The sequence below is a fragment of the Abramis brama genome, assembly GCF_963993115.1.
Source record: "Abramis brama genome assembly, chromosome: 19".
NCBI lineage: Eukaryota > Metazoa > Chordata > Actinopteri > Cypriniformes > Leuciscidae > Abramis > Abramis brama.
This window is the reverse complement of record NC_139981.1, coordinates 15,626,036-15,649,321: the sequence shown is the minus strand read 5'-3', so window position 1 is coordinate 15,649,321 and position 23,286 is coordinate 15,626,036. Positions and strand designations below refer to the sequence as shown.

General features: G+C 37.2%; 1 protein-coding gene across 1 annotated transcript in view; it reads right to left on the bottom strand.

Annotated features, from left to right (window-relative positions):
• The window catches only part of LOC311069366 (F-box/WD repeat-containing protein 4-like), a 45,531-nt gene extending 27,428 nt beyond the window's left edge, over window positions 1–18,103 (bottom strand). The window contains exons 1-6 of the mRNA XM_084092464.1: window positions 17,712–18,103; window positions 16,629–16,724; window positions 16,029–16,214; window positions 15,397–15,529; window positions 14,394–14,488; window positions 2,833–2,898 (exon numbers count right to left, since the gene is read on the bottom strand). Of these exons, the coding sequence (XP_083948590.1) occupies window positions 2,833–2,898; window positions 14,394–14,488; window positions 15,397–15,529; window positions 16,029–16,214; window positions 16,629–16,724; window positions 17,712–17,896 (761 nt within the window). The 5' untranslated portion in view covers window positions 17,897–18,103. The remainder of the gene's footprint in view (window positions 1–2,832; window positions 2,899–14,393; window positions 14,489–15,396; window positions 15,530–16,028; window positions 16,215–16,628; window positions 16,725–17,711) is intronic.
• Between the last annotated feature and the right edge of the window lie 5,183 nt (window positions 18,104–23,286).

The following is a 23,286-nucleotide window of genomic DNA, read 5'->3' as shown; positions in this document are numbered from 1 at the left end:
ATCTGATTTGCCTGTGGGATCAAAACAAAAATAAAGGCATCCGAATTGTTACTTTGGTGTTTACATCAGCAGTAGCCCATTTCAGAAGACATATCAAATGCTTTTGGTTTTGTCGTAGCCAATATATCTAAATTTACTCCAGCCATGTCAGAGTGGAGGCACAGTGTGCAATGCTTCATCTCAGCTCAAGTTGCTAGGTCTATTTTTTATAAAAAATAAATAAAAAAGCTATAGAATATTTATATACAGACACTGACAGATATATAAGAATTCCACTATCATTTAAACGTTTGGGGTCAGTAAGACTTAAAAAAAAAAAGAAGAAAAAAAAAAATTCATGCTTATTAATTTTTAATAATTATTCAGCAAGGATGAAAATAAACATATTTATTATGTTACAAAGAAAATTCAGCTTTGCCATCACAGGAATAAATTACATGTTAAAAACTATATTTAAAATAAAATAACTGATATTTGAAATTGTAATAATATTTCATAATGTTACTGTTTTTACTGTATTTTTGATCAAATATATGCAGCCTTGGTGGGCATAAGAGACTTTCCAACTCTTTAAAACGCTGCTGTATATACAAAGTAGTATGGGAACTTTAACAACTGAAAGCACAAGTAGTTTTGTACTGAACATAAAACTAGGCCAATCTTTAATCAGAAAGACAAAAAAAACAGGCTGGTTGTTTGTGCTAATGTCATCTACAATCGAAGGTAAACGTATCCTCTCTAATATGTCTCATGTTTGTGCTGGTCATATAAGGGTTATGCTGGTGGCCTGTCTGGGAAAAGTTAAAAAGGGAGACATAGGAACACATAGGAACACACACACATCCACACAGCCCCCATTCCCTGTCACCCCCCAGCCCCTCCACTCATCAGTCGGTTTCTCAGCCCCCTGTGACTGGCGGCTTTGTGCTCCTCACACAAGGTGCACCTGATTACTAGACGGGAACACATTATGGCAGGATACAACTGACCCTAGTGCAGCCACACAAAGACAGGAGGAAAGACAACACGACTTACTCCAGGACAGGTCACTGAACGCTCCTGAGACACTTAACACTCAGGTAATGCTCTCGGTGTTAAAACGCACCTGTTTTGCACATAAAACTACACTAATAATGAGTGTTACAAAAATCATATGATACCTCCTTACTCAAGCAAGTACAACAAAAGGTGATACAATTATAAAGCTAATATTAATTACTATCAATGGGGATGGCTGATGACTAATAAATATGCATGTACGCCAAAATCTATATATGTATGAGTGTGAAAATATACATAAATGTTTTTTAAATATATATATTTAAGATGTTTTTTCAACAAGGATGCATTAATTTGATCAAAAATGACATTAAAGACATTTAATGTTGCAAAAAATTTCTATTTCAAGTAAATTTAGTTCTTTTGAACTTTCTTTTCATCAAAGAATCCTGAACTGTGATACAAAAACGTATCACAGTTTCCACAAAAATATTAAGCAGCACAACTGTTTTTAACATTTATAACACTAAGAAATGTTACATGATCACCAAATCAGTATATTAGAATGATTTCTGAAGAATTATGAGAATGAATATTCAGCTTTACCATGACAGGAATACATTGCCTTTTAAAATATATTCAAATAGAAAAAAGTTATTTTATATTGAAATAAAAAAATGATCCAATAAATGCATTCTTGGTGAGCATGAGAAAATTATTTAAAAAATAAAAAAATCTTACTGACCCAAAACGATTTTTTATAAATGAAAAACTGCTGTGTGTAACATTAAAGCAACAAGGATTCTAATGCAAGCAGACTTTTGGCTGTTCACTGACTGTCACACCTCTTTGTAACCTTAACTGGTTCTTAGTTTAACAGGTTTGTAGTGAGTCTAACTTGATTCAATGGCCTGTTTATCTGTGCGTGCATCTGCATTCTGATAGCCGGCCAGCCCACGTGTCCATCAAGCTGACACTGGCTACCCGCGCCTCACAGATCAAACGGCAGGCGCATCGGTGGGTCACATTAATCTTGGCTCAACTTTTGTGTTCCGGTGTTCTATGGAACATGTGATTCCCATGGAAATCTGTCTGGAATCGCCTCTACTCATTCTCCGCAATTTTTCCCGTCTCAAATTTCCTTGTCATTTGGTGCCGGAACTCACGGTCCCCCCCCCCCCACCTCCTCCTCCTCTTTTACTTTCCTTAGACTGACAACATGCAAGAAAGCTGAATTCAGCAGGTAAAGCTGGGGAATTATGGAAACCAGTCAGGTTGTATCAGGTTTAAGCCTGGCCTTTCATGACAGGAATTTTTAAGTCAGCTTTGAACTTCCCAAAGAGAAAAGACTGAGCTGAAGGGATAATGGGGCAGCTTCTATCATCATGATAAGGTTCTACTTTCACTTTGTGTGAAATTAACAGTTTCAAATAGTAACATATCTGAATACATACATTTTTGGAGATTTAAACATGTAGAAAACACAAAGAACTGAATGATGCTAAGACTCTGCATTAAAACATAATTAGGACCCAAGTTAAAATCGAATGGTAATTTTCGATAGGATGTAAAAAATACTAAACAATTTTAGGGCTATCAACGTGACATGTAATTTCAATAAAATGTTAAACTTTGCACAGTGTCTTTAAATAAAAAGGCAGATGTTTTGTGTGAACAGCCCCTGTTACATACTAATAAACCCACTTGTAAAATGGATTGCTGTGGAAAGTAGGCCAGTGACGGGTTCAACAAGACCAATAAATATCACTATAATTATATATAAAAAATATGTATACAACCATGTGTGTGTGTGTGTGTGGAGGGGGGGTGTACCTTTCTGTGTCCCAGATTCGAAGAGGAGCAAAAGTCTCACAGCAGGCTGTTCCTGTCACAAAGGTGCTGCAAAGATATAAAGATCTTTAGTAATGATTGCAAAATAGATGCATTCATTTGATGCAACTTAGCTAATTTTATAGGCATATAATAATAGTACTATTACTAATATCATTAGTAGTATAGTAGTAGTAGTAGCAGCAGTTTGTAATTATTATTATAAATAAACCTTTACGAAATTCGTAAAAATCTGTGATTAGGAGTTTTCAGTGCTTTTCAGAAAATTTGCTTAATCTTTGTTCCAGCGTTTAATGTTTTTAGCATTTAAATACTGAGCAGGTGACGTAACAGTGGAGTCATATTTTGGCTCCTGGAGAGAATACACACAGAGCATTAAAAACAAATTTTGAAAAGTGAATGGAGCGTAGCGAGGTGTAAAGAGTGGCTGAAGGGTATGTTGAGACAGCGGATTTGTTCACAGATGTGTTTTCGTTCACGAGATATCTAGGGGGAAAAAAGGAGGAACGTGGTGAAAAAAGAAAAAGAAACAAAAACACTCGGATGCCCCCTTCTTAGCTGGGTGACAGGTTGAAATTAGTTGAGCAGGTACGGGCGGGAGGGTGTGTGACCGCAGTAGTTTTGACCTGCGTGATAGTCAGGGATTAGAGCCCTCCTGGACAGCTGGGATTGGCGGGCGAGGCTCAAGGCTCTCCTGCTCCCTGCATTGTGTTCGGAGGTGAGCTGAACAATAGGGCCCTCACACTAGTGAACACACAGGAATGTGCCTGTTTTAGCACTCAGGTATTCCTACGATGCCCTGCTGGGATGGTCTCTTTCATTGACAGAATGCTTTCTCAGTCTCTGTGCCAACTATGTAAAATGTGTGCGGCGACAACGTGCCTCGCAGCGAATGCTTACTGACGCACCACGCGAGAGGCACGGAAAACTACACGAATCACAAAGCATCTTCCTCTCTCACATACTTTCATACCTCTAGAGAAAACCCAGAGAAAGAGCAGGGGGTTCTTTGCCCTCCCACTAACATCAACCAAAGAAATGGGCTTCACAATGGAATACCAGTGTGGCCTCAAATTAACAACCAGCCCGTGTGAATAAGCTCTGTAGCGCCTGGTGTCCAACTCTAAACCCCCGGCACAAAAACAGAGAGGGACAGTGACCCTTAATTTCGCTAACACACAACATACACAGGGACGGTCGGTTAGACTCGAATGAAAAGGTGTGCTTGAATTTGAACATTTGATGAGGTAAAAACATACAATTGATCATAAAAGTAGTACCAAACAGCAACCCAACAAGTCTTTGAAGATATACCATGAAGGTGTCGAGGAACTGAGACACATAAGCAAAATGTGAAGCCATTTTTGGTGTGAAAATGGAGAAAAAAGGCAGACAGAAAAATAGACAGAGCGCGAGTAAAGTTGAGGGAACATGCGTTCTCGTCTGTGACGGCTTCAGTTGGTTTGTTCATTGAGGACCCAAGCATATTGGCAAAGACAGCCATGGCAGCTGTCAACCCAGTTAGCGGTGGCCCATCAACCATATTCAGCTCTCCTGGCCAGTGCTGGCATTTTAATTACTGTTGGGTAAACTCATTTGCCCCAATGAAGGCCGTGCGCCCTAATAGAATATGCAGTCTGCCTGACCTTTGAACCCGTGTGACACAAGATACAATAGGGGCAAGGCCAAAGCTCTCTCTTCCCAGCCCTTATTACTCTCTATTACTTCAATTACTTATCCCTCAGTGAGTCCGATTGTGAAAAAACACAAGGGAGGGAGAGAAAAGGAGAAAAATAGAACACCACAATTAAATACATTTTTGTCTCCCGGACAAGTTCTGATTGATCTGAAAGGGACTCCTAGTGATATTATAGCTGTAAAAGGTCAAAGCCTCTCTCTCGCCTAATGTGCCTCCACCTTCCCTCGACCTTACGCCCCCCCCCTTTCCCTCTCCCTCTCCCTCTCCCTCTCCCTCTAAACCGAAGAGCACAGACAATCTCCCTCCAAAGCCCCCGGCCCACGCTGCCCACCCCGAACCCCAACTCCTCTGCCCCAAAAAACCCAGCACGCCTCAGGATCATTAGAACATGTCAGGGGTTCACTGCCAACACAACCATTTTGGTAACCTAATCAGCTGACATCATTATTCGAGGAACTGTGCAGCATGAAATTAGTGCCGGGGTCACACAAACTTTAATTCAACCCCTGCTGGGAGAAGAACTCCACAGTAACAACATTGTTAGGGCCAAACCAACACAAGCAACCACACATATTGGGTCAAGACCACCGCAAGCGCTTTTCGTACCAATCCGCACACATCACTGAAAATGTGCTGAGTGTACCACAGAGATATGATGGGCTGTTTTAGAAATTTCTCTCTTTTACATATTGTTGTTGGTATACTTGCATTGTGGAACGCAAACTAAAATATACACTTTCGTTCAAAGTTTGGGGTCAGAAAGACTTTTAAAAAAAAGAAAAAAAAGAGAGAAATTATACTTTCCCAAAAGTATTCCCAAATCAGCATATTAGAATGATTTCTGAAGGATCATGTGACACTGAAGACTGGAACGGCTGCTGAAAATTCAGTGTTGTCATCAGAGGAATGAAATACATTTTAAAATATGATAAAATACAAAACAGTTATTTTAAATTGAGATAATACTTCACAATATTACTGTTAAAAGATAACATAAAAGAATCTTACTGACCCCAAACTGTTGAACAGTAGTGTATAAAGAAAGTAAAAGTAATATAAACAAATTTAACATTCACAGAAAGTTAAGAATAAATAAATCAAAAATAGAGATGCTGCAAACAACATGCGTGATGTAGTGCTATAATCAAGCTTTCTATGTCACATTATATTGTGCACACAGCTTTACAACTGAGCAAAATGAGGCAAACCTACTAGAAAAACCAGGTCAAGTAATCAAGCTGTTTTTTTAAACATGGTAGCTGGTCCATGGTGGTCTACCAGCTCTGACCAGCTTAAACAGCCAGCTGGTAGGTCAACCACCTAAACCAGCTTGTACCAACAACAAAAAAAGAGCTATTTAAACCAGATTTAAATCATAAAAATATGTTTTGTTGGTATAAATTAATGTATTTAGATTGATTCAGTGATTTTAAATAATACCGACTTGAATAAAATCAGTTAATTTACCATTTTAGGTTATTTTAATAAATCGGTTCATTTTAGTTTAACTTTTTCAGAAAACCAATTGTTCCTTTTTTTTATTAAAATAAATATTTAGCTGAACACTGCCTTTTATCACAATGTTTTTGATTCAGGGAACTAGCTATTCCCCAATTATCTCCCCAAAAAGAGCACACAACAACATGACCACAACTAAAATAAAAACAGCAAAAGACATATAAATAAGAAAAGGTGTTACAAAATTTGAACTCTATATTTATCTAAAGATAAATATAAAGAATCAATCCTAAATTAGAAATATGACATTTAAATTGTCATTAATTGTGTATTGACTATAATAAATGAGGAAAATATTTTAAACAGTGAAATAAACCTATTGAACCCAAATGCATCTCATTCTGTCCTAAAGGCCTATGGGTAAAGACAGGGTTCAAAGGGAGTTTAACCCCCCGTGCATCGGCCTTGCAGTGGATGTTGTTCATTTGTTATAGTTGACCCCTGGCTTTGTTCAAGGGGATGTTAGAGTGCTTTCATCTTAGTCCCTAAATATGTTTGAATTGAAAAGGGTTATGATGTATTTATATTGGCTGGAGGAACACAATAGACAGGGTCTTTCTCTTTCCCTCTCTGTGTCGACCCTCCTGCCCCGTTCTCCAGCCCAGCTCCCCCAAGCCCCCCTCCCGCCCCCCTGTTCAGCTCACACCCGAGTTCACAGACCTTTTGGCTTTCTGTTCATGTCCCCTGCATCTGAGGTCAGAGGAACATTCCATACACCACCTTTTGCTTTTACCACATCAATTTAGACCAAAAATAAATAAAAATACACACAAAACAAAATCCAGCAGCCAGTCTACGCAGATCTCATCTTATTAACACTTACATGCAAATAAATGACAAGCAATTTTATCAGTGCCTCAGATTAACAAAATTACATGGTAGTCTTAAAAGCATTTTTAAAATAGGAGCCAAATTTAGTTACAGCCAAATTACAAAATAGTTCAAATAAAAATGACACAACTGTCAAAAAAGGTAAAAAATTATGGCTCCAACATGTCATTTAACTTGTCATTTTAGGGCATGTTGACAAAAAGGATGATAACTATAATGATAACTTTAGAGTTTCAATAATCATTCTAATTTTATGAGAATAAGGAAGTCCACATAGGTATAACAACAAATAGAAACAATATCCTTGGAATCACCCATTTTTCCACCTGATGAATGATAAAAACATATAATCAGAATCCACCTGGCTTTACAGAACTTGAGCATTTAAAGTGTCAGACAACAAAACTGCAGCGTACACTTATAATAAACAGAATGTTACTGTCCGTTGGTGTGGACACTAATATAGTTATATAAGTTATATAATATAATATAAGATTCTCTTTGTCGGTTCATTACAATTTAACGTCACAATGCTAAATAATGACCAATATTTTATAGTAACAATGTATATTTATAGAGATTCACGGTTAATTAGAATGACTTCCTAGGAATCAGTTGTGAATTCTGTAATAGCTCTGAACGAGTCTGATTCAAATTGTAAACTTGAGTTCGAGATTGTGAATTTTTGTGATTGACTCATTAAAAAAAGAACCTGAGTAATTTGTTCGCGAATCGGACATCATGGCTCATGCGGTGTTTGATTCTCCTTACAAGAATTACTAACGCGTGCTTTTAACGAGATATCTGACGAAACTGCATATGGATGCTTTGTTTACTTGACTTTCTTTCCGACTAGATTTTCAATTATTGTCAAATTTTTGGTCACGTTTCAGACCATTTTGGTCACAGCGGGTTGCTTAGCAAAATTATGCTTTCTGCCGCAAAATTTTCACTGTTCAAAAATAATATTTTAAGTCTCTTTTAGTATTGTTACAATGTGTCTGAACTTATTTTCATTCATTTTATGTCAACAGTCTAACTCTATCTGGTTAAGAAAAGCACAGACAGTCATGTATTACACCACAGCCACAGAGTTAAACTCCCCAGCTACCTTCTGAGCAAAAATACTTTTTAGGGAATAACAAAAGTTTCCATCTCAAATGCGCCTGGGGAACACCTGTATGTGGCATGTGTGTAATGATCTGCTTGTGCAAAGCCTGCATAGAAGGGGCATATTGACTGCAATTATTCAGGACACCACCTGCAGTCAGAGGCTATAGCTCCCATGCTGTGCTTTCAGTAGTAAGCGCCCTGTATTTAACGTGTGGGAACGCACATTCTGTCCGTTATCGCTTTATTGTTGCAGACTCTTTCTTTCCTTGCTTTCTTTCTTGTTTTTTCCCCTTTTTTAACTAATTGAATTCTTGACTCCTAAGACACGGCTCGCCCTCCCAGCCTTATAAGAGAGAGAGAGAGATGAGAAGCAAAATGAATGACATGAATTTCACTCTTTTTTCCCCTTCTCTCTCTCTCTCTTTTTGCTTGAATGAGGTGGAGCAAAGGGGGTGAAATTAGGGCGGGTGAGCTTAGGGTGGTATAGAGGGGTACGTCTCGCTGTACTTTCATGCAGAGGGTCATAGGTCACGCTCCCTCCGTTTGCCAGAGAGTGGCGTTTTGGGGGCGGTTTATCCAACAATCATTTTCTTTGGAAAATTTCAAAGGCAGTACCCCTGCAACATCTTTGTAGTTGTGCTTGACCAACTCTAAACAAAACAGGCCTCCCCAAAAAGAAGCCTTTCTCACTTCTCCTTGGGGTTGCTTCTCTTTTTGACGCTTGCGCCCTGTTCCTTTTCATCCCCCCTGCCTGGTAGCTGTGGGCTCATTGCGACTACTGAGGTAGTGTGTACTGCGCTCTTTGAGGCAGTTAGATAGAAGGAACGCTTCTGTCCGTAGTGCCACGGCCTATCCCATCACAACATACAAGAAGCACAAAATCTGCTATCTGTGTTTACATTCTCTGCATAAGACATTGATTAGCCATGTTTAAAAACTCTCTGGGTGATGAACAGACACAAATGTATGCAGAATTTGTATCGGCCAATGAGGACAAGCACATTTGATCTTCCAAGTGAGGCCTCTTCGTCTAAACTGTAATTAAACAATGTCTGAAAAGCTAAACGAACGTAATTCTCTCAAGATCTGAGATGTGCATGTGGTATTAACAATACTAAATTACATCTTACTGCTTTCTTACTTTATCTGCAAGTGAAGTGCTGACATCAAACTGAAAACAGACAAACCCAAACCTCACTTTATATCAAACAAGCTTAATGAACTAGCTGACAGGCTCTGTGGCGCATGTGTGTGTGTGATATGCAAGAGGAAGAGTGGCCGATGTACCCTACACACACTCTGGCTAGAGTTACCCAGGTCTGCATGGATTTTTCCAGACTTAACATGTTCCATCTTGTCAGTTAAAATCTGTCATGTCTGACACTACAGGAAACTATTTATCACACAAGGCGCTCCCTACTAATTCTACATCTACTGGTAAAAAGGGAACGACAGATAATTTGGGGATGGGATGGGACAGACAGACATAAAGCAGTGAAAGATGGCCTGTCCAAAGGAAATCAGGAGATGTCCAATATCAAGCGCCTGCAATTTTTAAGTGAAATGGTTTAGTTACAGTATAATCCATTAAAATTTTATAAAATAATATAGCAAGTAGACATATAAAATGATATTAAAAATATACACTTCCATTCAAAAGTTTAGGGCCGAAATGTATAATATTATTAGTTTATTATTACATTATTAGAAATGGGAGTACAATTTCAAATTACTATATTCAATTGTAATATATTTTAAAATGTAATTTATTCCTGTGGTGGCAAAACTGAATTTTCAGTATCAGTATACAGTGTCACATGATGCTTCAGAAATCATCCTAATATGCTGATTTGGAAGAAACATTTGTTATTATTATCAATGTTGAACAGCTGTGCTGCTAAATATTTTTGTGAAAAGAAAGCGTGATACAATTTTTCAGGATTATTTGATGAATAGAAAGTTGACGAGAACAGCATTTATTTGAAATAGAAAGAATTAATAACATTATTAATGTCTTTACTGTCACACTTGATCAATTTACTGCATCCTTGCTAAATAAAAGGAATAATTTATTTTAATCTTACGGACGCCAAACTTTTAAATAGTGTATAATACTTTCTTGAAAGACAATAAGTTGATTGTTTAAAAATTAAACAATTAAACTGAGGGGAAAAGTCCTTTGTTTGACATTGCATTGCCTTCATCCATTTCTTACAGATTGTATATGTAAATATGCACATGAACATGGGAGTATCTCTAGTGGAATAAGAAATTTAAACATTTTATTTTAAACATTAATTTTTCTAATAATCCATAATACAGATCTTTGGTAGCTCTAGCTTATTCCTCAATCGCATGGTTTGCTAGGAAGTCTATATGCTGTGGTTATGGAAGAGGGTATACAGGATAATCGCAATGTAAACCGTCAACAAATTTTAGCTGCAAAGAGCAACTGAAAGACTTGAAAGAGTAGTTTTCTCCTTTGAGAGCCACATTACCAACTGAACGAGTCATTCCAGGTCCTAAAACAGTGTCCTCAAGATAAAATGTATGCTAATCAGAGGCCATTAGTAGCAATCAGGGCTTTTCCTTGCACAGGAGCAAATGAATCAACATTTGGGGTGAGAGTCTGAAGTCTGACATGGCAGACAAAGACTAGACTGAGATTTGGGGGGTGGGGGGGGGGGGTTACTGGAGGGGGGATGAACCAGTCAAGCTCACGGGTTACAGATCAAGAATCAGGAATCATTTGGGCTGCTGTGAATGGCGGGGTTTTTTCTCTTCAATATGGCCGCTGCTGTCTCTTTGATATGAGATTGTAAATGGAATTCAGAACAGAAGAGCAACCCACTGGAGTGAAATGAGAACAATGCAGGGAGCCAGAGTGCCCATTACCTTCGCAATGGGAGAGGGGGCAGTTTTTTTGGAGCGGTCTCATAGTTAAGGCTGGGACCGCTAGCCATATGACACCATTTAGGGAATTTCAGAGCTAGCGTTCACATTGCAACATCAGCTGTGAAAGTCATGCAGTCACCGTGGAGTTCTTCAAGTCTGCACAGGACCTGTACTGCCCATAGCTCGCCTACATTACGCTCTGATATAACTACTGAAAAACCTGAGAAGATGGTCCAATATAAAAGAAATAAAATGCAGTGAAAAACTCAAGCGCCTAAAATTGTAAAAAGCAATCTCAGAAATAGGACAAGGGCTACTGGCTACGGTTAGGATCAGTGACTACAAAAAGATAGACGACAGTCAGCCTTGGCATTTCGCTCCAGTCGGAATATCCCACTGACAGACCTTGAGATAACGTTCCTTGGAAAATACGACGGCAAAAAGGGAGGGAGGGTTATGGAACAAGCGAGGAGGGAGGTTAAAAAGAATGAAATACAAATCATAGCCTGAGCAAATGGTGGCGGGGAAAAAGAGAGAAGGGCTATATTTTCTTACGCGGTTCTTTTGTTTTATACACAAGTGTGATTCTGCATTGGGTTGGAACAATACAGCCCCTAACACCTGAGTGTCAGAGGCGACCATATGCACACTCTTTCGACATCTTTCTCTCTGTTCTTTCTCCCTTCTTTGTCCCTCACCCCTTCCCTCGGACCCGTTGCTCACTGCAGCGTCTCCTCTCTTGCTCCTTGTCCTTTAGATACCTCAAGCGTGAAGCTGGAACAATTACATTTGCAACACAAGGGCTTCCCATCTAGTTCTTCAGGTTTCCAAATTAAAACACACTGTGCAATCCCTATTTTGAAACCCTGTCCATCTACAGTTTCAGCTCCTGACTGTTGTAGGAGTGAAAGCAGAACATACTCTCAATTAGAGGACATCTGTTGCTCTTTTTAATTGGTGGAGCTCACACATAGGAAACAGATCATCTTGAGAGGAAAAGACACTTTTTAACAAAAACTAAGCAGTCTCAAAAATACCAGCCTTAGTATCTCATATAAAATTAAATAATGGAAGTCAAAATTCGTTTGTGCTTTAATTTTCTTTTTGAAATTAGTTGTGCTGCTTAATATTTTTGTGGAAACTGATTTTTTTTTCCCAGTATTCTTTGATGAATATAAAGTTCAATAGAACCGAATTTACTTGAAATATAATTTTTTTGTAACATTATAAATGTCTTTAACGTCATTGTTGATTAAGAGATTATTTTTGTGGAAAAACTGATAAATTTAAGGATTCTTTAATGAATAGAAAGTAAAAAAAAAGCTTTAGTAACATGATAAATGTCTTTACCATCACTACTGATCAACTGTAAAAACAGATCTTTTTAATACATAAAAATATATAGCAGTCTATATATTTTAGAAACAGATTCGGTGAAAAGGCATAAAAAAGTTTGAAAACTCCTGGCTTAGTTGACGCCTTTATTTCAAGTCAACTTTATTTCATCAACTTTGACTCCCACCGTCAATACATGTAAAGAAGTGTGGTCCATTATCTGGGTCCAGCAGTCTTTTTTGGAGGCCTGCTATTTCAGCCATCAAATTGGAGAATTAATGATGTGTATAATCGTCTCTTATTTTGAAATCTAAATTCTTGGCTGTGGAGACGGGGCAGTGGGGATTAATAACTCGGCTGAGTGACTAAAACTGCGTTGAACCATTGCATCTGCTCAAGTAGCAGTGGCTTTCTTCCGCTACACGCTGGCCTTGTCGTGACAAAAGATGAGAGCGGTCAATGTTTCTAGTGTCTCCCAGCGCACAGTGTTTCCATTCCTTCAGCAGTGCTGTGAAGGTGCGTTTGACGGATCAGGGGCAGGTGGAGGCTCTGCGCTAGCGTTACAGCTTCATGTGCCTGCGTGTCATTAAGCGTGTGGGAGTATACATGGCCGAGCAATCAAAGGCAGCAGGAGCAAAGGCAACCCCGCTTCGCCATAATATCCTGCACGGTTTTTTTCTCTTTCCCTCTTCGCCTGTCTCACTCCATCCCACACTTGTTTAAACAGCTCATCACATTGGGAACTTCCCAGATGTATCGGGGGAGAAACGGTTAACCAGTTGTAGACTGAAACAGCTCTCTAAAGTTCAAAAGTCTGTAACGATTTATCAAATGGAAGGTTCAACACATTTCAGTGTTTAAAAAGTCAAGAAACACAAAGAAACATTCAATGATGCATCACCCCTGTCCTAGTGAGAGTTAAGAAGGGGGAAAACAGCGTAGGTTACATTTGAGCATTTTCAGACCATAAAAAGGGTCTTTTTCCACTCTATGAGGGGGCAAAATTCTGCTTTCTAAGGCTTTAGGGGCCGGGATCACATTCTTCTGCATCTGCATTTCAGAGGTGTGAGCTAATTGACTTCAAAGCAATGGCATGGCAATAAATTGAAGAGTATGTATTAAAAAAGGGTCTTGCCACCTGCATTGGGTTGCCCTTTCTATGACCACTTCACCTCACGAGCCGTAACGATGCCACCACCCCCACCCCGCTCTTTTAAACCCAATGATACATTCATTATTTGAAAGATCTCAAATTCTCTTTGATGAAAGCAAAGGTTGATGTTCAGGTCTGTTGGTGATTCATATGGTGAGAAGAACAGAGGAAACCAGTGAGTATGAAGTATGTAGCGGAATCAAACACATAATGTCTAACGAGTGAGACGGTCTGAAACTGGAAGAGCATCATGGATACAGTAAAGGGAAATACAGTGTCCTAGAAGACTGAGGCCACTAGACTAAATGCTTTTATTTTGCATAACAATTTGAGTGACAAGTTAAATTAAAATATTTTTGCATTTAAACATTTTGCATTTTGATTATCTTGTGCTTAAATCCTGGCTTTTGTTCAAAGAATTTGGCATGGTCAATGTCACAATTATGCATATGTTTGCTTATACAGTGACTATAGAAATAGTCCAGAAGCATAAATATTTCCCATTTCAATTTTCATCATAACGTTTCTTGTTTGAATTGATTAAAAATTCTACAAATTTCTGTTTATTTCCAGGTTTAAATTAGCTTTTGAATCCCAGATTTTGAATGCAGTCTCAGGCTTTTGGGTCCTACTGTATATTTGCTGCCATATACTGTATATAGAGTTTTAAAAAATAAACTTTTAGTTTAAAGGAATAGTTCACCCAAAAATGAAAATTCTGTCATCGTTTACCCTCATGATGTTCCTAACATGCATGACTTTCTTCTGTGGAACATAAAAGAAGATATTTTGAGAAAATTCTTCAAAATATCTTCTTTTGTGATGACTTTACCCAATATATTGTATTTAATATTAAAAATCAAGGACTGACAGCATCAAATTCATCAAACACTGGAACAAAAGTTTTTGGAAGATTATATGTTATCTTTGTGGTTAGACTATTAACCACAAAGACTAGACAAATCTCATCGCACAAATAAATCATGAGTACAGGCTTACCATACAGATGGACTGATGGCCACCGACCACACTCTGTCATACATGGGGATTGTATGTAAGCAATGTCCAAATCGATCTGGAGTCAGAGCCCAAATCTAAAATCAAATTACAAGTACAAAAAACACAAGTCATTAGGACAATAACCTACACAACTGTACAAAAGTTTGAGGTTAGTAACTTTTTTTAAAGAAATTAGCAAGGATGCATTAAATTGATCAAACGTTACAGTAAGGACTTTTATAAAGTTACAAAAACATTATATTTCAAATATATTCTGTCCATTTTTTTCTTCATCAAAACATCCTGGGAAAAATGTATCACGGTTTCTGCAAAAATATTAACTGTTTAACACTGAAAATAATAAAAAGATCTTTGAAAAATCTTTGCCATCACAAGAATAAATTACATTTTCTAATATATTACAACAGGGGAAAAAATTTTTTTTTTAATTGTAAACAATATTACTGTTTTTTTTATCACATAAATCCAGCCTAGGTGAGCATAAGAGACTTAAGAGACATTTAAAAAAATCATACCGACCCCAAACTTTTGGATGACAGTGTACTGTATGTTGTATAGCAATAATAGTAAACGTTTAGTATCAACAATCCAAAAAAAATGATTGCTTTTCCAGAAAGTATGAAGGCATCCCTGATGTCTTTCCAAGGTGTTTCTCAAATATAAGGTGTAGCATAACTAGGATGATGGACTGATACTATGACATCATACCAAGGAGTAGCAAAGGGTCACTCTACATAGCAGCTCCAACTATAACTGTGACTATAACTGTAATTTACATAGTTACCGGAATTTATTTAAAGATTTATTTCCAAAAATTGCATAACACTCTCCTGCAACTAAATTCTTCTCTATACTGCACATGTAACCTTCAAAATCAATTGAATGCCAGAGTAAGTGGATATAATACAATGCAAGACACCTAGTCATAGCCAAAGCGATATTTACTAAAATGAAAGCAAGAGCAACACACACAGTCACCAACCTTTGCGGTCTTGTCTCTGGAGCCACTGACTATCACACCACCTTTACAGTCAATGCAGTTCACCTCCTGATTGTGACCATAATATCCCACAGAGTATTCACTTCCTTTGTCATGAAGAATTATTTTACCATCTCTGAGGAAAAAAAAAAGACAAACAGTAAAAATTGCTAGTAATAATACAACATACAAGAGTGTTATAGCAAATAAACAAATGAAATACAATAAAAAACTTTTCTGTTCAGGATTATGTGTTTTAAAGAGCAAACTATCCCAAACAATCAAAACACAAGGTGTCACTCACTGAATGGCTGAACTATTGCAGTTAATATTTTACTGTTTAAATTTAGGACTTTTAGCACAATAATAAAAAAGAGGGAAAACACCACATTCCTGTTTCACCTTTCAACTGAAGAAAACTGGTGGCTCAAACTAAACCTTCATTGCATGTGGTAAATGTATTTGATTGTTTTTATTTTATTTTATTATAATAAACAAGTCAGCAACAACCAGATAAGATTAGATGGAAAGTTATACCTCATCAAATCTGTTTATATAGTTGCTGACTTGATTATTAAAAGAAAAGAAAAGAACTGAATGACCATAAGATCTGTAAGCAGTGATCATGGATTTACCCTCCTGCACTGATAAGGTGTGTGTCTGTCAGAGTGAATCTGCACACGTCCTCCTGGTGTCCCGTGAACAGGGCCACTTGATTGTTCTGTAACTTTCCCCCCTCAGCTCTCAGATGGTACGCACTGATGTTTGCTGCCTGAGAGAGATACAGCACATCACAGTCCAGCTGTATCCACGGCAACAAGCTGTGGGCGAACAATCAAGGAATGGAAATTACTCCTACACATGTTTTTTCTGTAGTTCAATCTGTATCTTGGGGCTTAAGGTGACGAGGAGGCTAATAAAAAAAACACAATAATGTCTTGTCCATATTGGCAAGGTCAACTACACACCCTAAGTCAGAGGATAAACGTCTGAAAAAATATGTATTTTGGGGTTGGACAGTGAAAGTATGACATCTTCCTACTTGCTTTTAAATTCCTTTTTTCCCCTTCTCCCTTTCGAAGTAAGGGGTGGGTCACATTACAACCATTTTATTCCACTAGTTTGAGCGATTGTATTTCTGCATCTGTATATGCCTAGTTATTTTATACATACGATTCAAGTTATTTATGCATTCAATTTTGATGCAGTGTAAGTTAAAATATAAAATAACTCACTTAATTTTCCATTTTAAAAGAACTTCTTTACGACAGACTCCATGGATCCAGTTGTGGGACACCCTCACTCTGTCCTTAAGAGGAATGGAAGGACATCTGAAAAAATTGGGAGGATGATTAGGGGATTGACATTATTTGATTTTACTTTAGATAATTGGCTAAATAAAGCAATTGCTGTATTCTTGCTCTCCTTTAGAATCAGACTGAGAGGATTCTGATATGACATGCTGCTTCTTTATCATTCCCTTCCAGCAATTACAATACAGTGTGCAAATAGTAGTAAATAACTTTGGCTGGTGTAGGTGACTTTATAAAGCAAATGTTTATGACTTGGCACTTTCCACAAACAGGACACCGCATAGTACCTGAAACTCAAATGGTCATAATAATGATGCGCTTAACCATCAGGAAATGTTGACCGACAACCTCAAGGAGTCAAACTAAACAGATTTTCTATGAATTATCTGTGGGGTTTGAAATCTTTGCAACCCTGCCACCAAAGTTTTGGAGTAAAGTCTAAATGCAGTGTAAAATTTCTTATTTCTGTAAAAAATAAGACTTTTTTTTTGTCTTTTCTCAATGCTTCCAAATAACATTTTTGTGACACCAATTAAAGGCTTTTATCCCACAAGTTTTGCAATAAGAGGAAAACACGTGATGAGAAGGTTCTCCTAAAAAAAATGGGTTTTGTGGGTCTAATGCTTTGAAAATGTTATGGCACATCAGAGTTCGTATTCGTGGAAAGTGACTGAGGGGCTACTTCAGATTGGTCTAATCTAAACAATTACACGAACAAAACCTGGTTCTTTTATCCAATATCCTATTCATCTACTTATGCATAGTACTTCCACAGCACAGTTATTTTATCTTAAGGTCCCTCTCACATTCAGGTTACACATGTAAACAAAACCCACATGACTATCAGCGTAAGAAATGAACTGAATCACAAGATACGCTGTTTGTATTACGTCACGACGGTTACGAATGCGCGTAGTTCTACGCAGTCTACGTAGTTTTGTTATGCTATGCGTAGGCCGAGAACCATTAGCTAGCAACAGAGCTAGTGAATCTCAAAATTCTTACGAATCTATTCCTTGTCGTGTCAAGCCAGTATTAATAATGCCTTTAGCTATTTTCCTCCAAACAACGTCTCTGGAGATGAACTGGTAGCTTCTCTTGCACGCTTGAGAGAGGCGGCAGAGCGATCTGGGATCCAGGTAGGACAGGACGAGGAAGAGCACATCCTCGGGTAACTGAAACAGAAGCATCGCTGCTCCTTTTCCAGATCAGCGCCTCTTCTCTTTTCTTTGTCACGTTGTGTCTGCCTCCACTAATATGAAGGGCTTTACTGAGAGGACATTCGTCGGTTTGACGCAGAAATGCGCAGAAGCCCATGTTTTTTCTCAAAGCGTGTAGACACAGCAAGCGAAGGAAGCCATCACAACCAGAAGAGTCACGTGATCCACGCTGTGCGCAGTGTAGTGACTGACCAGAGCCAGTGACTCAAACTCATTCTGTTTGCTGTGGTAGGACTACTTTTCATTCAGGCTATATGTATGACCAGTTGCTGGAGCTTCTGTTGTTGTTGTTTTTTGTTGATGAAGATGATTATTATTTGATGATGTCTTTTTTATTATTATTATGGAATCACTTAAAATTTACATAAGACTGAAAAAGGTGGTTGATAATAAACAAGTAGATTACTTCAGAAATACAGTATTAACATACTAAATAGCATTCTGAATAGAAGGAAGGAAAGAAAAAAATATTCCTTTTTCCCAGTAAGGCTTTCCCAATAAAATGTAATAGTTTCATTTTTTGTTGTTAATTATAAACATTATGGATTTTTTCAGTGACCCAATTTCTAGTAATAATATGAAAAATTTCAGTATACCCTTTTGTTTGTGAATATAGTAGGTTATTTGCCATGCAGAATTTAGAAGTTCCACAGCATACGCCATCATCTCACTTCTGTTTAACTTATAATGAATTTTCCATTGATGAGGATGATGCTGAGATATTATATATGAGTTATTATGACACCCAATGTGAGTCTTATAGTGGAGTCTGTTTTCCTTAAAAAAAATAAAAAAAATAATTCTTGAATTCTTATCTAGTCCCAAAGTGCATTATGTTGAAAAAAGCCTGGTTCCAGTACGATGTGGTATTTCGAACTCATTGCTGCAAAAAAAAAAAAAAAAAAAAAAAAAACACTTTAAAAAATGGGTAAACATCTCAAAATGACCAAATATAATCAGATTAGTTATTAAAACTCTTCTTCGGAATAAGCTGCATGTACAGAAAAAACCCTATTAAAAACATGAATTTGTATCATTAAAAAGTGCACTGCCACAAAGTCTGGTCATCAGAAATAGTGAAAATTATATAATATATTTTTTTTATATATTATAATATAAATTATAAATATATATATATATCATTTAGTTAGTGGTAAAAGCCATTTTACATTCATTTTGAGCTTACACACAGCAGAAATAACAATGAAAAAATTAAATTTAATAAAGGCTTTAATAAAGGACCGACTAGAATGTGGCCTTTTTTTCTCACAGATTTGTGAAACTGTTTATCAGGTCAACTAAAAGACAGGCCATAAAAGAAGCATTTCAGAACCAGACACAGAATTGAGGTTTGTAATTATTCGTCTTCTCCTCTCATCTCTTGTGCCTCTATAGATGTTATTTCTCTGAAGATATGCTCAGTTGCTTGTGGAATGCAATTTTGTTCTTTTCTTCGTCGGCCTGTCCTCCAATCACTCAGCTTGTCCACCCCTCACTCTATGGCACATTCAATTGCCTTGATGTTTTTTCTTCTTTTTCCTCTTCTTTTTGAATGGTGAGTGTCTTGTAATTGACAGAGGACCCCATCTCATGTAAGCATTCACTGCTTGTCATTCTACAACATGTTTTTTATATTAGTGCCACAATGGGGCCATTTGATCCTAGGTTATGGTATGTGATTGTCAGTAATGCGACTACTTGGTGGCTGCCTTTGTTTGAACCAAAGTGGTGGCCTGACCTCAGCCCATTCAGTGCGGTGACCAAGTTACGCAGGCCTCTGTATCCTTTTACTTTTCCCTATCTCCTTTACTGAGCTGAGTTTAGTTCAATACACTGTCACAGATATTACCTCTTTAACAGCCACATCCTCTCTCAGTTGCTATAGAAATCATGGTTTACACACTTCATTCTTAACTTTTAGCCTTCACCAACAGTTAATTTCTTTGGCAACAATAGGTGTTTGTTACAAACAATGTTGGGGAAAGTTACTTTTAAAAGTAATGCAGTACAATAATGCGTTACTCCCTACAAAAGTAACTAATTGCATTACTTAGTTACTTTTTATGGAAAGTAATGTGTTATGTTACTTTTGCATTTCTTTTCCTCATCTAAGCTGAGCTTGCTTGTTTGTTTTTTAATAACAAAAAAAGTTTTATTTTTGGCAAATGTAAAGGCCCTTTCACACCAAAAGTGAAATGAATAAGCCTCAGGCTGATGGAAATGTAAAAAATCATACCTGTACTGTAAAGGGCGCAGCTCAGACAAACCTTTTCAACAAAGAAAGTTCAACACTCTTACTTCAGCAATAAAATAAAATAAACACAAATGTGATGTTAATCTAAAGTCATTTTTGCCCTATTAATATGGTTGAATTGGATCATCGAAGGTCAGCATCAAAAACATTGATTAATAAAGTGAGATTAAATACATAAAGTATATTTGTGTAATTTCAAAAATGAAAGTTCTGTCATTAATTACTCACCCTCATGTCATTTCAAACCCGTAAGACCTTCATTCATCTTCGGAACACAAATTAAGATATTTTTGATGAAACTCCAAGAGTTTTCTGACTCCCCATAGACTGCAACGTAATTGCCACTTTCAAGGCACAGAAAGGTAGTAAAGACATTGTTAAAATAGTCCATGTGACTACAGTGGTTCAACCTTAATTTTGATTGCGAAAATCAAAAATAACAACATTATACAACAATTTCTTCTCATCTGTGTCAGTTTCACTGTTTATGTTGTAAACACAGTGCAGCGCTTCCTGGTTCTACGTCAGTATTGGCCTGCTCCTGCGTCAGCATCACACGCATGTGTCGTGGTGCTCACGTGAACAGCGTCAGAGGAAGAGAAGAAATTGTTGGATAAAGTCGTTATTTTTGTTTTTGTTAGTTTTTTGCACACAAAACGTATTCTCGTCACTTCATAATATTAAGGTTGAACCACTGTCGTCACATGGACTATTTTAACAATGTCTTTACTACCTTTCTGGGCCTTGAAAGTTGCAATTACGTTGTTGTTTATGGCTGGTTCAGAAAACTCTTGGATTTCATCAAAAATATCTTAATTTGTGTTCCGAAGATGAAGGTCTAATGAGTTTGGAACGACATGAGGGTGAGTAATTAATGACAGAATTTACATTTTTTGGGTGAACTAACCCTTTAACATATTTAATTATTGCAGGTTTGCATAATATTCTTAGTTTGCATTTTACTGTTTTTATTCATTTTAAGAAAGACTGAATGTTTCTTGTGCAACAAGTACAACAACATCCATCTACCAACTATCATGTTTTCACAGCGATGCCTCTGCACTTACTCCCGATTTCTCTCGACATGGGGACAAGAGAGGTGTCAGTTAATACATGGGAAAACAAAGTAATTTGCGTTACTTATTTGAAAAAGTAACTCCGATATTTTGTTGAAAATTTAAAAGCAATGCATTACTTTACTAGTTACTTCAAAAAGTAATCTGATTATGTACATAACTCGCGTTACTTGTAATGCATTATCCCCAACACTTGCAATGTTTCACAAGACACTGGTGACAAATATTGTTTGTGTATTGTTAAGCTGTTTAAAACATAAAGAAATAAATGGAAGTGAAGGAAATACCATTTTTATTGCTGTTTAGGGAATCCAGTGGACCTGATAGTTTGTCATTGTGAAGTTATTGCTTTAGGTATTGTGGTCTGCACTACCATTCAAAAGTTTGAAGCCTGTACGATTTATTTTTATTTTTTTGGAAAGACGTCTGCTTACCAAGGCTGAATTTATTTGATCAAAAATACAGTAAAAAAAAACAAAAACTGTTTCTATTTGAATACATTTTAAAATGTAATTTATTCCTGTTATTGCAAAGCTGGATTTTCAGCATCCATTACTCCAGTCTTCAGTGTTACATGATTCTTCAGAGATCAATCTAATTTGCAGATTTGGTGCTCGAGAAACATTTCTTATTAATATTAACAGGTGTGCTGCTTAATATTATTGTGGAAACTGTGATCTATTATGAATAAAAAGTTCAAAAGAACAGCATTTATTTGACATTTATTCAAATCCTTTTAAACAATAGTTCATATCATGCCGGCTTAAAGGGATTCACTCATAAATTAAAATTCTTTCCATTCCAACACTCAAGACTCATCTATAAGAAGCTATAGAACAGAACAAGATTTAAGTCATATTCACGTAAAAGCTCTCCTTGGCACATTCATAGATCATGAGAGAGATAGCAATTTGAATCTGTCTTTTGAATCGGACCTTTTCAATGAATCAGCGATCCTGAGTGATTCATTCACAACTTGGACTGATCCGGTTCTTGAGTTCAACTCACTGACTAAATGATTCAGTCACAGCATTTCTTAAGTTAACAGATCACTGGAGGAGAAGAGTATCAGTTAATAATGACTTACTTTTCTGTCTGTTTCTAATTCAAAGCTATCATATGACTTCAGGAGACTTGGAATATGGTGTACTAGTCCGGTTGACTCCTGTAATGATTTTCTCTCTTTTAGAAACTTAAAAAAAAAAAAAAAAAAGTGACACATAAAAGTAAAAAATAATGACATCATTTTCATATTTGGGTGAACAGTTCCTGTAGATGAAACATGGCGTTCCTCAATTAATTAACCCCCGAATTGGATAATTGTGTCCCAGATACTGGAAATTCTAAATAAAATCATTTATGGTTGGCTTTCCAGCTGAATTGTCATGACTGAAAGGAGATGAAGAAGGAGGGGGAATCTTCCCTTTTGATCTTTTAAGAGGGGTGCAGGGTGCTCTGTGTGGCTGGCAAACACATTTAGCCTGTAATTGTTCAGATCATTCAGACAATCAGCCTTAGAAATGCATGGGCAAACAAAAGATTACAGCTCCAATTGGAAAAGTCAACAATTCTTCCATATGTCCCGTATACAAACAGTCAAACTGTCGTGTCCCATCTTCTCTTTGAACAGTGTTTGCATGTCAATTATAACTTTGTGATTGGCTGTTGGCTTGTGCGCTTGAATACTATTGCTATTATTTATCTCATGTATATATCTTCTTCAGGAAACCATACTGATCAGTACTCTTTCCTGTGGATCAGGTTGTAAATTATTCAGCAGATTTAGACTTTTAATGACTTGGTCATTGTGAACACTATATTGGTGCTAGAAAGAGCACTTGAGGTGGACTTATCTCCATCATTTCAACCCATGTTTCCTCCATTGAGCTCCAATTTGCAGGAAGGGTTTTATGACCAGGGTTAGGTAGAATGTGAAGTAAAGGCAGCTTAGAGGTCTGGGTCATCCCATTCTCTCACCCCTGCCATTCTGCCAGTTCAGCAGGGGGGCTTGTACAAGTCTAAATTGCTCC